The sequence below is a fragment of the Pseudorasbora parva genome, chromosome 8 (assembly GCF_024679245.1).
Source record: "Pseudorasbora parva isolate DD20220531a chromosome 8, ASM2467924v1, whole genome shotgun sequence".
NCBI classification, from domain to species: Eukaryota; Metazoa; Chordata; class Actinopteri; order Cypriniformes; family Gobionidae; genus Pseudorasbora; species Pseudorasbora parva.
Genome location: NC_090179.1, coordinates 47824290 through 47839674, shown reverse-complemented (window position 1 = coordinate 47839674; position 15385 = coordinate 47824290). Strand labels below are relative to the sequence as shown.

At 39.0% G+C, this 15385-nt stretch overlaps 2 protein-coding genes and 1 long non-coding RNA gene across 3 annotated transcripts in view; all 3 read left to right on the top strand.

The window, feature by feature from the left end:
- Nucleotides 1-15385, top strand: part of LOC137084572 (ribonuclease inhibitor-like) — a 184109-nt gene that overhangs the window by 21795 nt on the left and 146929 nt on the right. The window lies entirely within an intron of this gene.
- The window catches only part of LOC137084933 (uncharacterized), a 113884-nt gene that overhangs the window by 2151 nt on the left and 96348 nt on the right, over nucleotides 1-15385 (top strand). The gene's annotated exons all lie outside the window — the stretch shown is intronic.
- The window catches only part of LOC137085249 (NLR family CARD domain-containing protein 3-like), a 57372-nt gene continuing 54107 nt past the window's right edge, over nucleotides 12121-15385 (top strand). The window contains exons 1-2 of the mRNA XM_067451805.1: nucleotides 12121-12245; nucleotides 12741-12854. Of these exons, the coding sequence (XP_067307906.1) occupies nucleotides 12121-12245; nucleotides 12741-12854 (239 nt within the window). The remainder of the gene's footprint in view (nucleotides 12246-12740; nucleotides 12855-15385) is intronic.

The window sequence follows — 15385 nt, the reverse complement described above, 5'->3', positions numbered from 1 at the left end:
AAAGATTAAACAATACTTTCCAAAGTTGATTTATTTTTTACAATTGGTACAACAATATCAAACAAACATGTTGCATTAAAATGTTATGACTTCATGCCAAAGTCTAACTGGACTGACACTATATAAATGTGCACAGGTGTCAGGTAATAGGTAAGGACCCAAGAAACAACAATGTTTATTAATTTACATAACCACAAGCCAGAAAGCTTGGAAAAATGGTTGATTAATTATTTTTATCCAAAAAGGGTAAGTTCACCCAAAAATGAACAATCTCATTGTCATTAATTACTTACCCTAATCTTGTTGGCCAGCCGTCAGTCCTCCGCTCATCTTCACACACAGATGAAGATATTAGTGTTGAAATCCGATGGCTCAGAAAGGCCTTCATTGACACCAATGTCATTTCCTCTCTCAAGACCCATAAAGGCACTAAAGACGTCGTTACAAAGCCCATCTCACTACAGCGGCTCTACAATCATTGATGAAGAGGCCAGAATAGAGTTAGTGCGCAAAAACACTAAATAACGACTTATATAGTGATGGCCGATTTCAGAACAAAGTTTCGAACCTTTATTTCATTTTTTTGCACACAAAACTATTCTGGTGAGATGGGCTATGTAACGACGCCTTTAGTGCCTTTATGAGTCTTGAGAGAGGAAATGACATTGGTGTCAATGAAGGCCTTTCTGAGCCATCGGATTTCAACAAAAATCTTCATTTGTGTTCCTGAACGAAGGTCTTGCGGGTGTCCAACCCCATGAGGGTGGGTAATTACTGACAGAATTTTCATTTTTGGGTGAACTAACCCTTTAAGTGTGACAGCGGGCAGGAGTCAGCAATGAGATATCAGTCCAATAAACACAGCCAGAGGGAAAATCCAAAACAATAGCCAGGTAGAAGTCAAGGTCTCAACCAGAAGGGCAGTCCAACATATTCACGTTTTATGCGAGTACATACACAACACAAAATCTGCTTATGTTGCCACCCATTCAAAATCAACACGTTTTCGCAGCAGAGAACAAACTTGCTGATTGATGCCTCCCTGTTTCTTTTTGGATTTAGATCCTGTATCAGGGTTGATGCCCAGGAAGCATCTAAAACAACAAGAAAAAAAGTTTTCAAAGTCTGAGAAAACGTAGGGACCATTTTGAACAAAATAGACACCAAAGACAATTCCGCTTTTGTACAGCGCTTCTCTTGTAAACAGGAACTTGATTACATGACAGGTGACTAAGCGCACATCACAGAGCGAGAGCAGATGTGAGCATTTGCAGTTAAAAACTACACAAGTATTGCTTTATTGTAATAGTTTCAATTCAGAAGACTTTTTGTCGCGTGGATTATTTTGATGCAGCCTAAATATGTATTTTGGACCGTCAAAATATGGACTACATCCATAAAAACGGTGGCTTGGAAAAATCTACCTGTAAAGCTACTGAAAATGTTTAGGCATTAGTAAAAAAAAACAAAAAAAAAACAAGTTGTACGGTGAGGATGTTTTAAAATATTGTGTCATAAACATTATTTGATAATGTATAATAAATAAATAAAATCAGTATTTGGTGTGACCATTCTTTGCATTTAAAGGGATAGTTCACCCAAAAATGAAAATGTGTTGTTTATCTGCTTACCCCCAGTGCATCCAAGATGTAGGTGTGTTTGTTTCTTCAGTAGAACACATATTAAGATGTTTTAATTTCAACCATTGCAGTCTGCCAGTCATAATGCATGTGGATGTGTAACAATTCTATGAGAGTAAAAAAAAATGCTTAGACAACATGCACACAAACCCTGCTGCTCATGACGACACATTGATGTCTTAAGACACGAACCGATCGGTTTCTGTGAGAAACACAACAGGATTTCTTTATTTTTACCTCATATCCAGACGAATCTCATCTAGTGTTTCCATCCGCTATTACTTCCGTCTGGTAAGGTCAAACTGGTGCAATCATAGAAATGTATATATAGATTCCTCATTAGTGCCTGCACAGTTTGGTCGAATGAGGCATCTACATCATATATATATCTATGATCACACCAGTTTGACCTCACCAGACGAAAGTAATGACAGAATGGAACACTAGATGAGATTCGTCTCGATATAAGGTTAAAAAATAACATAAATCCTGTTGTGTTTCTCACAGAAACCGATCGGTTCGTGTCTTAAGACATCAATGTGTCGTCAGGATCAGCAGGGTTTTTGTGCATGTTGTCCAAGCATGTTTTTTAAATCTCATAGATGTGTTACACATCCACATGCACAATGACTGACAGACTACAATGGTTGAAGTTAAAAATCTTCAGTTGTGTTCTAATGAAGAAACAAACACACCTACATGTTGGATGCACTTTTTGGGTGACCTATCCCTTTAAAACACCTTTTTTTCTTGTGGCCTCGTTGTGAATACCCAGGCCACAAGAAGTAATTAGGTGTTTGTTTTTTTTGGATCACTTTTACTCGGGACATGCTAGCTGGCAACATAGGATTCCATTCTTTATGCTAAGCTAAGCTAGAGGCGACCCTGCCAAACTAAAACAATGCATGCACTGAGAAAAAAATGCATTTGCCCACATATCTAAATGTAGAAAAAAAGTTGAATAAGCCCTATTTCTAAAAACGGTGTAGTGTTCCTTTAAGGTACTGGACACATCTAGGTTTGACCAGTAGTATACTAAATGACGTTGGTAGGGCCCTATAGTTTCAGTGATGCAGAAAATGCAGAGGGAATCGTGGAATACAGGTATAAAATTTAGGGTTGCACAATAAAACCTCACACGATTTGGCAAAGGCTGAAGTTATGATTAAAATTTAATCCATGAAAATTAAAGGGATATTTCACTTTAAAATGAAAATTCTCATCCTTTTCTCACCCTCAAGTTGTTTTAAACCTGCATGAATTTATTTCTTCAGCTGAACACAAAGGAAGAATTTTAGAAGAATGTCAGTAACCAAAAAGTTAACTGAAGCCATTGACTTCCATAGTAGGAAAAAAAATACTATGGAAGTCAATGGCTCCAGTTAACGGTTTGGTTACTGAAGACAGAAATGCATACAGGTTTGAAACAACTGAGAAGGAGTAAAGGATGACAGAATTTTCATTTTAATTTGAACTATCCCTTTAAAACAGAACAAATGAAATTTGTGCAAAAATTAAACTGATTTTATATGGCCTTTAGTTAGGCATTACCTTGAACAATCAGGCGAGGTGTACTCGGCAATCCTTTGGTTATCCTTTGGATGTCGGCGGCTGTGGCAGATGGCTGTAAAGTAAGTTTTAACAGAAAATTTTGTAAAGATGAAATGGGGTGCAAAGTAAACTGCCTTTGACTTATAGTCAACAAGAACTTTACTGAATGTACTTTAAAAGAAAACTTTATGCCAATAACTGAATAAGTGTTTGCAAAACGGAACTTACATCAACTTCAAGCATGGCATCTTGTGGTTCTTTAAAGTATGTCCCTAGCAGATGATGGTGCAGGTTGACGGTGCATGCTGACAAGCTACACTCAGACATCCCGCTCATTCCACGATAGCCCTGAAATAGTGATGAGAATTATGATTCATCAAAGATTTTGTATTTCGTTCACCAAAAAACGTTTTCAATATTTATTCATCTCTCTTATTTTATAAATTTATATTTCATGAAAAAAGCAAACTGAAAGGGTGAGCAAAACAGAATAAAATAAATAAAAAGATACAAAAGAAAAAGGAGGCTATAATAAATGTAAAAGTAGCCTATACTTGAAGTGACATTACAGAAAATGGTGAATAATATCTCAGAAATGATCTTATCGTGGAGTGCGTCGTCTTTGAATCAAAATTCACAGGAATATCAATGGATGACCCTGATTTTTTCCAGATAAGGTAACGTTAACTTAATGTTCGGGTTTGCTAACTTATACAAAGATCGACAGGGAGAATAAACACATTTTAAAAACTCAAATAATAGAAGTGTTACGTTATAGTCGATCTCTCGGAAATTATCTTTTCGTGGCGTGTAGTCTTTGAATTGAAGTTCACAGGAAATAATCAAATGAATGATGAACAACTGAGTTTTTTTCCTTCCACAGCAGGGAGAATATTTTTTAACACATTTTTAAAATGCATATAACAAATGTATGACAGAAATACTCAATTTTACCTGTGAAGCAAACAATATCTCAGCATTTTTTCTCGTGCAATTTTTCTCGTGTGATGCGTAGTAGTCAGTTCACAGGAATAATGCAAAATGGATGGATGACGTTGCATGCTGACGAGAGCTACAATCATCCCGCGATAGCCCTGAACTAGTGATGAGAATTACAATTCATCAAAGATTTTGATTTTGTTCACCAAAAAAAACTTTTTTTTTTTTTTTTTTTTTAAGATTTATTTATACAATTTAAACATTACAAAACAAGAACATACAAACATAAATTAAAACATAACGGAAGCAGGGGAGGATGAAAACACAAAACATTACAGTACAAAGATGCCCAGAGGATTATTTTCCCCTATAAAAAAAAACAACAACAAAAAAAACACACACAGTACAATCATGCATATAGTGAATACAGCACGGTCAGACAATACAAGATTAGTATCTACTTTTAGACTGGTGATAGATGTGGGGGGAGAAAAAGGGGGTCACATACAAAGAGCAGGGTCAAGCTGAAGAGTTTGGATATGTTCACGAAGGGGCTGCCAAAGCTTAATGAAGATGGTACTAGGTCGGTGAAGAGAATACCTAATTTTCTCCAGTTTCATAAAATAAAGAGCATCCCTTATCCAATGAGCGTGAGACGGAGGGTGAGGGCTTTTCCAATTCAACAGAATTAAACGCCTAGCTAAAAGAGTCAGAAAGGCTACAAAATCTGAAAAGTGAGAGGGCAAAGAATGGCCAGGCAGTAGAACCCCAAATAAAGCTGTGACTGGACAGAGTGGAATATCCGCAGTGGTAATGGCTGACAATGAGATAAAGATTTGCCTCCAAAAGGAAGATAGGGCCGGGCAGGACCAGAACATGTGAATTAAAGTGGCTGAACCAGAGTTACATCTATCACATTCCGGGTCAATAGAGGGGTTAATGCGTGCTAACCTGGTCTTAGACCAGTGGGCTCTATGAACCACCTTACACTGTATGAGCCTGTGACGTGCGCAGAGAGATGAGTAGTAAACTCTCCTTAGGACTGCCTTCCATGTCTCCTCGGTAATCTCAGTGCCAATGTCCTGGGACCAGACCAAACGTAAGTTATCAGAGGAAGATTGCAAACGAGAAATTATATTCACTAATTTACAAATTGACCCTTTTGTACAAGGATCCACACCCAGAATGGTGTCCAAATCTGAAGGGAGAGGTGCATTTGGAAAGTTGACCATTTTTTTCCGAACAAAATCTCGAATTTGTAAATATCTGAAAAAATGTTTTTTGGAAATATTAAACTGAGAAGCCAATTGTTCAAAAGAGGCAAAAACACCATCAATGTAAAGGTCAGCAATAGAAACCAACCCAAGGTCCCTCCAGGAGGTGTATGCACTGTCTAAAATGGAGGGATGAAACAAGGGATTAGAATGTATTGGGGATAACAGGGGAGTATTATGAAGACAGAAATGACGCAAAAATTGGGTCCAGATTTTAAGACTGTTTTTAACAATTACATTATTTGAATATTTCATTGGGGACAATGTATATGGGAGGCATAAGAGAGCCGCCAGGGAAGACGATTTACATGAGGCATTTTCAATATGCAGCCAGGATAGGGAGTTGATGGAATTGTTTGGCTGGAACCAGTAAAGAGTAGTGCGTATATTTGCTGCCCAATAATATATTAGAAAATTAGGAAGAGCTAGACCACCCAATTGTTTTGTCTTCTGCAGAATGCCTTTCCGAATTTTGGGGGTTTTTTTATTCCAAAGAAAACTAGAAATAGAGCTATCAAGTGCAGCAAAAAAAGACTTTGGAATAAAAATGGGAATACACTGAAATAAATATAAAAGTTTAGGGAGCACGTTCATCTTAATACAATTAACCCTACCGATCAGGGATATAGGAAGGAGAGACCAGCGATTAAAATCCTGTGATAGACGGTTAAGCAATGGGACAAAATTGTGGTCAAATAAATCTGAAAAGCTTTTGGTCACATTTATACCCAGATATCTAAAACTTTGTAAAGAAGATCTAAAGGGCAGGGATGCTAATGGATAATTCAAGGCCGCTGTGTTGATGGGCATTAATTCACTTTTACTCAGATTTAATTTATAGCCTGAGATTAGGCCAAAATCCATTAGCAAATCAAGCACCAAGGGAATGGAAGTGCCGGGATCAGACACATATAAAAGGAGATCATCTGCATACAAAGACAGTTTATGCTCCAAACCTCCCCTTTGAATGCCAGCCATCATACTGGATCTTAGAGCAATTGCCAGAGGCTCCACGGCTATTGCAAACAACAGGGGGGAAAGCGGGCATCCTTGTCTAGTCCCACGGCCAAGGGAGAAATACTCAGAATAGTTATTATTAGTTCGAACACAGGCCAAAGGAGATGTATATAAAAGCCTAATCCAAGATGTAAATTGATCAGGAAAGCCAAATTTCTTCAGTGTATAAAACAAGTAACACCATTCGACTCTATCAAATGCTTTCTCAGCATCCATGGAAATAACCAATTCTGGAGTTTCATTTAAAGAGGAAGAATAGAGAATATTAAAGAGGCGTCTGATATTATGAAAAGAATGTCTATTTTTAATAAAGCCTGTTTGGTCCGTAGAAATTATAGTTGGAAGGACCACCTCCAGACATCTTGCTAGGACTTTAGCTAATAATTTCACATCTGAGCAAAGTAAGGAGATGGGGCGATAGTTGCTGCACTGGGAAGGATCTTTATCTTTTTTGGGAATAAGGGAAATGATAGCCTGCCGTAAGGAATGAGGGAGAATACCTGAGCTATAAGACTCATTGAACATATTAAGCAAAAGAGGTGATAATTTGTCAGAAAATGTCTTGAAGAATTCTGCAGGAAAGCCATCCGGCCCTGGGCATTTGCCATTCTGCATTAGACTAAGAGCGGTCTTAATTTCATCCAATGTAAGAGGGCCCGTCAAATTTGAGGAGATTTCAGGGTCAATGCAAGGCACATTGAAGGAATTGAAAAAACTATCAAATTGGGCTACTTCAGCTATGCTTTCCGAGGTATATAAGGAGGCAAAATAATTCTTGAACTCATCATTAATAGTTAACGGATTAACTGAAGACCCATCAGAGGTGGAAATTTGAGTAATGAGATGTGAGGCTGCGGACTGACGTAACTGATGGGCAAGCAATTTACTTGATTTATCACCAAATTCATAATAATTGCAACGAGTCTTATGTAAAGCTTCAGTTGCCTCATTTGAAGTAAGTAAATCAAACTCAGTCTTTGTTGTGAGAAATTTAACAAAGTCATCTGAGTTTGTAGAATTAACACAATTAGACTGGAGGTCTGTCAGAGTAGACAAAAGATTATTTCTCCTTTCAGTCATCATTTTTCTCTTATATGCTGAATATGAGATTATTTCTCCTCTGAGATAAGCCTTGCATGCCTCCCAAATTGTCTTAGCTGAAACATCAGGGGAAATGTTTGTGGAGATAAAAAGGTCAATACGATCGTTAATAACAGAAATAAAATTAGAATCATTGAGCAGCAAAGAGTTGAAACGCCAAGGGGACCGGGTCATTGAAAGGCTTGGTAAAGCGAGGTCAAATGTAACAGCAGCATGGTCTGAAATAACAATAGTATTATAGATACATGAACTAACCAGTGGAAGCAGTTTGTTATCAGCAAGAAAATAGTCAATGCGAGAGAAAGTATGATGTACAGGGGAAAAGAAAGAAAACTGTTTTGTGCTAGAATTAAAGAAACGCCAAACATCAGATATAGCATATTGCTCCATGAATAGCCGAATCATCTTGCTGGACTTAGACTGTGGACAGGCCTTAGATGAGGAGCGGTCTAAAAGAGGGTCTAAGCAGCAGTTTAAATCTCCACCCAGAATTAGTTGATTGGTGTTCAAATCTGGGAGGGAAAACAAAACTTTTTTGAAAAAAGCCTCATCATCCCAGTTAGGGCCATATACATTGGCCAAAATCAACCGAACTCCATTGATCTGTCCTCTAAGAATAATAAAACGCCCATTGGGGTCCGAGATGGCCTCAGAAACTGAGAAAGGGACCGACTTATGGATGAGAATAGCTACCCCTCGGGACCTATCCTGAAAGCTGGAGTGGTAGAGCTGGCCTACCCAGCCCTTTCTAATACTTAGATGGTCTGCGGGCCTGAGGTGTGTTTCCTGAATAAAGGCTATGCTAGTATTTAAATGTTTCAAATAATTAAGAACTTTATTTCGTTTCACAGGAGAATTCAGTCCCTTGACGTTCCAGCTGGTGAATTTCAGTGCACCACGAGGTGTCATATTATACATCATGGATAATTAATTCCCAGAGGATAATAAGATTTCTGAGATCCCCACACAAATATCCCAGCCAATAGTACACCTTGCTTGTAGCATAAGGATATAAAGTGCCATAATGATTGCACACAGATTGACAAAGGGTAGGAGAAAAACAAAAACAAAGAAAAAAACAAAAAAAAAAGACAGAGAAACAAAAAACAAACCAACCCTACCACCCCCCCTCCCACCAGCTGACAGGAACAGCCACTGGAGCCACTTTACCATAGCGACAAGTTTCCTAACTCCTTGTCCTCCCATAACAGGTACATAACCTCAATAGTGATCAACAGAGATTACTGACAGACACTCTTCAGAGCAAATGTAATGTAAAATCCAAAAAAAAAATAATAATTGGGCAAAAGGACAGTAAAACTAGCTGTCCAAAAGTAGCACATCTAGTATGAGTTAAGCTGAATAAATCAATTAAAAGATACTTTGTGGTGAACATGTTCAGTATAAACCAAATCAGCTTTGTTTAAGAACAAAAACATTTTTTTACAGCTTTTAAATTTAACGAACAATCCAATGTTACATACACTAAACAGCCCACCTTAAACAAAGAAAGAGAGAGAGAGAAAAAAAGAAGCTGTCAAAGAAGCCCGCTCGTAGGATGATAAGAGTCTGACTGAAAATTGGAAATCGTTTGCTTTTGTATATCAAAATTAAAACATAAGTGCAAATCATTTAAGCAAGAATAACTAAATAAATAAAATAAAAATATTCAGCATAATTCTATATGACCGAAGTTACCATGCTGTACATAAAATGAGACTCGAAGTCCTTGCAGTTAGTGAGCTAGAAGAAGAGAGAAATAAACATCTTTATCAAGGCAACAGGTCTAGACTCAAATCCGATCCACTGCTCGTAAACAGTCAAATTTACTGTGAGTCCAGGCTTTGGATGAAGTTGTTGGCCTCTGCAACAGAAGCCAGCCATTTCTTCTCATTGTTTAGAAGTGTAATTCGCAGTCTAGCAGGGAACAGAAGCGCAGGCTTGAGACCACGTTTGTACAGTGACGACATCACATCTTTATACTCGGCGCGAAGTTTCAAAACCTCAGGGCAGTAGTCCTCAAAGATACGGATTTTGTGTCCTTCATACAGCAACTCACCCTTTTTGCGAGATTCGCGGATGACCAGATCCTTTACTTGAAAGCGATGAAACCGCAAGATGACGGGTCGCGGTCTCTGCCCAGGCGCAGGTTTAGGTGCGAGGCTACGATGAGCTCTGTCTAGCTCGGGCGGCGAGGTTAACACCTGAGAACCAAGGACATCGACCAGAAGCTGAGAGAAAAAAGAGCTCGGACGCGGCCCTTCGATTGACTCAGGTAGTCCCAGGATGCGAATATTTTGGCGCCGGCTGCGGCTCTCAAGATCTGAGACTTTAGTCTTAAGCCACTCATTATCCTTCTGGAGCCCCGGGCACGTAGCTTCGAGTCGTTCAAGCTGTTGACTGATCTCCGTAGTGCCAGATTCAAGATTACCGATGCGAAGATCATGATCCGCCACTGTGGACTGAATGTTATCTAGCTTCGTTGCCAAACTTTCGAAAGATGTTTTGAAGTCCGCGGCGATAGATGCTCTGAGATCATCATGTAAGGCACTGATCTCGGCTAGCGTGATGCTAACACCCGGTGGAGAGGCGCCTTCTTTGTCTTTATCGACTTGTTTGCCCCTTCCTTTGGACATTTCAAGATCGATTGAAGTCACGAAACGGTTATAAAACAAATGCTGTCAGATGTCAACGAAAGTTGCTGAGGTTTATAGGGATAAACTTAAAAGTTTTGGGAGCGAGTCGGGCACACGTCTACTCCTCATGCGCCATAACCGGAAACCCCCAAAAAAAACTTAAAGATTTTTTCACCTCTTTCCAAAGACTTCAAAAATTTCGATTTCGTTCACTTAAAAGAATTGCACAAAACAAAGATTCATTCAAAAAACTATTTGCAAGCTGTAGAACAACGTTGGTCACAAAAACATTTTTCAGGTATTTTCAACCACTATGAAACACTAACTTGCTAGCTAACCATGCAGCTTTCTAACACCACATAGCCTAACGTTACATTTATATTCCATAACTGCTTAAGCCATATTTGTTTTACTTCACACATTCTATTTTTAGGCACATTCTATTTACCTCGTAGCCTACCTTAATCCCATCTGATATCGTCAGTGCCGAGAATACCTTCCTGTGTTGTCAGCGCTTGCGAACTGAGAGCTGTTGTGAGAAGAGATGGCATATCAGACTTAAAGTATCGACTTTTCGCTGTTGTAACGTTATAAAATAATTTGAAATAGGCTAAACGATTACTATATTTTTTTGAAGAGAGAGCAGTTACTTACACGTAAAGTAGCCAGTTACATAAAGTAGCCTGAAGATGGCGCCTTCGTTCTCAGCTGAAACCCCTATTTTTACAGTAATTTGCGGTCATATCACTGCAGATAGTTAATAGTCAGTGAGCGAATCCACATTACAGTGATATTACAGTAAAACAATCAAAACAGTGTTTTACTGTAAAAAAACACAGTTAAATATTGTGGAAGTCTGGAATTTTTTTACAGTGTACAATGATATTATGATATCAGGCAGTGCTGTGGTGGATAAGTGTAAACAATCTTAGCAAGTCTCAAGTGTTCCAGAAAAGTCCACTTAATGGAAGGAGGGTGTTGATATCCTCAACGGTGATCCCCATAGGAGATGACATCAAACGCAAACCGGCGGTTACATGCAAGTATACCTTCTCTGGTCCGGATAGGTTTAATGTGCAGTGATATTAGTGAGGCCTGTAGCTTTCTGTTCAGCGGTGTTCAGAGCATGTGATGGGTGTGAGATATAGCATGGTCAGCTGGATAAACATAAACGTGTGGTTCTACAATGAAACAAATAAATCTCAATTAGTTCTGTAATACAATCCGTAAAACAAAGTGCTGCTTCATTATCACTTCACGTGAATAACTAAAGCAATATTGTATTGATCCATCTAACAGCATATCATATAATGATTATTACACTGAATAATGGAATAAAACACTTACAGTCTGCAATGACGCACTTAATGGTATTCATTCACCATAAATTCCACCGACCACCGGAGCAATCACTCAACATTGACCGCCCATCACATCTGCAAATACCAATCTGCTCAACATCTGAGGGCTCTATGATCCATATGACTTTAATCCATTTGGCTTCTTTTATTTACATGGATAACATGCACTGCATTTCTTCCTTTTCCTCCATTGCCGCACATCTGATCTCACGTTATTTCTCACAGGATTCGCGAGACCTCCGACTAAGCTCCGCCCATTCGGCGGACGAAACACTTATGCAGATAACTGTAAAACTATTATGTTGAACTAATTTGAACTTGAACATGGCCTTTTGCACACTAACATTAAATATTAAATAAAAATATCATAAAGTCTCCTCTGTGTTTCTGGAGAAAGTGAAATGTTTTTATTCCTTTTTTTCTGAATTGTAAAAAACACATTTATCGAAACCATCACACACTTTTTCCAAATCTTAAACACAAAACCAGTTCTTCAAACTACAACACACACAGCGTCCTTGGAAAAAGTTTGTCAAATGCCAGTTTGGACATTCAAGCAGTTTTAGACCATTGGATCATTGTATTGAGATACTTTGGACACATGAACACACACTCCCGCTCGGAGCCACCCGGTTCTCTCTCCCCTTCACTCGCTGATGTTATTCACATCTCTGTCTGCATCCTCCTGGTGGCGTGTAAGATTGCAGTCATCCAAATGAAGAAAACGTATCATTTGTACTTGAATAAATTCTATACTGTATGCACTGCAAATCTAGTATTGTACTGAATGTCTGTATATTCAGCTCTTGCATACTGTAGTATTGCTAGAAAAGGTTAAAAAAAAGTTGCAAAATCAAAGTGCTGAACTGGTTTATTTTGTACAGCTGGTTTGATCACATCATTAGAAATTAGTGTGAACAATTTAGAGTTGTGTGTAAACGATGACAACTGTGTTTTAGTTGTACCTGAACTTTTACCTGTCTTTTTTTTTTACTTTTAATGCGTTTAGTGCATCACAGTGCGTCAGAATTGGGTCTAAACGCCTGAAATTGTTTAAGGTTTTACAGAAAGAGGACAAACTGGTTTAGGCTGTTGAGAATTTGGTTCAAAAAATGGGGTTTAGTGTGTTTTAACAATTCATAAAAACTGTAATGTGGTTCCTCTCCTAAAGAATGATCCCAGTAATCTAAAGGATTAAACTGAGTCTGTTCTCTGTTCCAGTTCAGTCCAGCAGAAGAGCTCAAACCCAGAGTCCAGCTGTGTGTCTATGAAGAGTGACTGGTCTATGGGTCACCCAATAAAGTTTAAGAGTGGAGACAAACGGCCTGATCTCAGGTATATCATCTCTATAAAAGTTATGCTTATAGTTTTTATTTATTTTTTCAATTAGAAGCAAAATAAATGTAAGCTGAGATGCGAAGCTCGTATGGCGGCTGACTTGAAGCAGTGCATTCTGGTTAGAAATGTTGTGACAGTGACGTGTGCCATCTAAGCACCGCGAGAGCGATTCGAGAGCAGCGGCCGGTTCATTCTCCACAGCTTCTCCAGAGCGATGCACGAGCTCTGATGACGACACAGCTGTCCCACGATTGGCCAGATTCACCGCATGACAGCGGTCACGTGTGTTTCGTGTTTATTCTGAAATCTTCAGCTCCACTAATGCTCACTAATCAGCTTTTATAACAGTAAAACCTCTTTTCATGGTCGCGATGTTAAACTGCATCATGTTTATCAAAAATAAACTGATAATGAACGTAGACCCCACTTCCTTAATAGTTAATAATGTTGAACTTTATTCTTATTCAAATAGATGCTGTATTATGCAGTACATAAAGTATTGAATGAAAATGTCTCTGAAACATTGTGTATTTGACAGATATTGTGTTCATTTCACTCCAGCTGTGATAAAGTATGCAAACACAGCGCGAGCGTCACTACGGGAAGCAGAAAGTGTCTGACTTCACGTCTCCGTTTGCAGCTCCTGCACGCGGCTTCTCTCGCCGATCGGTTACATCCAGCCACAGCCGATGTCCAACACACCACACTACAGACTATAGTTGGTTTTAGAGATCGGCCGATATGGGTTTTTATTAGTGGTGGGCTGTTATCGGCGTTAACGTGCTGCGTTAATGTGGGACTCTTATCGGGCGTTTAAAAAAAGAAATATCGCAGTTAATCTATTCTCGAAGTTGGGTTGGGAGCTGGGTCTATACTACGCAAACTATGATCACTTTCACTTTGATATTTTAGTGCGGATGTAGCCGAATTGCACTGTAGGGGGCGAGAACGAGTCTTCAAACCTGTGTATATGCCTACTGTGGAATTACCTCCACATTAAACGTCATGTGCGGACGCGGATGCAGCTATGAAGCCGCAGGGTTTGCTTCAGGGAAAATGTATTTTTAAGAAGCTTCCCAATGGAAACCTTGACAAGACTAAAGGGTCCTGCACACTGTGCGATTTTTCAAAATCCTTTGCGAATGTTGCTTGTCAGACTGTACGACCATAATCCCTGATGTAAGCCATGTCACACTGTAGGATCTCGGTTATCATCAATGTCAGACTGTACGATAGTCAAGGCATCGACGATCGTCGTAGGAGAAGTCACACTGCAGGATTGTGCGGCAAATCTTCTAACACTGCCAGAATTTTGATCGCAGCGCTCATTAATCGGCTGCCGGTGAACATGTCAAACTAACGATCAGAGACTTCAGATTTTAGCCTAGGATCAGAGGAATCTTTTAGGATTTGCTAAATTTTTCTTAGACGGCCAAATCGTGGCCAAAATCGCACCGTGTGCTCCCGGCTCAAGGTTGTCTGCACCTTGTGCAATGCAGAATTAGTTTACTGTAGGAGTTCTTCCAGTCTCGAGTAACGCCTAAACCCACACTCTTTTTGTCATTCCACATGAAAAATTCAGCGGACTGTTTACATGAGACGTTATCTAAACCGATCTGGGGTTTACGTGTGCTGACCATAGACCGCTGACTTTCAGTCAGAATCAGACATTTTGTGACCGTTTGTCTGGCGCATCAGAAATGTCGACGCTGTCCTCCGTCCTCTCCAGCAGCTGGAATGAGTTACCGCTCGCCATAGCTACTCTCATCGACCACCAGGACTTATACGCTTTTATAAAAGCTATTTATTGGTTGTAAAGTGTAATAATCATCTCGGAAAAATAAATTCTTCTGTCAGGCGCAGTTGAAGTAAAAAGTGCCTTGGACAAACGCTGTCATGATGAGTGTAGCCAGGCTATGTCTGTCATTATTCCAACATTATCTTCATAACTTCTTACGAAATAAAAAGTTTACCGCTCAGAAAAATTAACTTTCCTCTCAACATTATAGCCAGGTTTGAGCGCCGCGCACTTTTCAGTAGTGAAGGCGTGCGCTGTATATCACGTCACATCAACACACACTCAAAAGTAATCAGTCGTTTACATGGTGAAATTCTTCGTTTGATCGGTTCATGAAAAGGTTTATCCACCCCTCTCAAACCGATTACAGTTCCATTCGGTTTGGGCATTTTTATTCCGATTGAGGTGTTTATATGGAGCATTTTCATTCGGATTGGGTAGCACATACATTCTGAAAGCCGTCGACAGAATTCAGATGAGCCATTTTAATCTATATTAATCTATATTAATTCCAAAATGAATCTAGTTTAATCCAGATTTTAAAAAATTACTCTATGCCCACCTCTACTTTTTATTTAATAAATAATTAGAGGTCATGGCCAGCTGGTTTTTAAGGCTAATATCTTATATCTTGTTTTCATCTTCCTGGGAACCAGAAAAAAAAAGGTTTTGTGAATTTAGATTTTTTTGTAAGGTCATTACATTTGAAGCATAAAAAACAAATGGATAT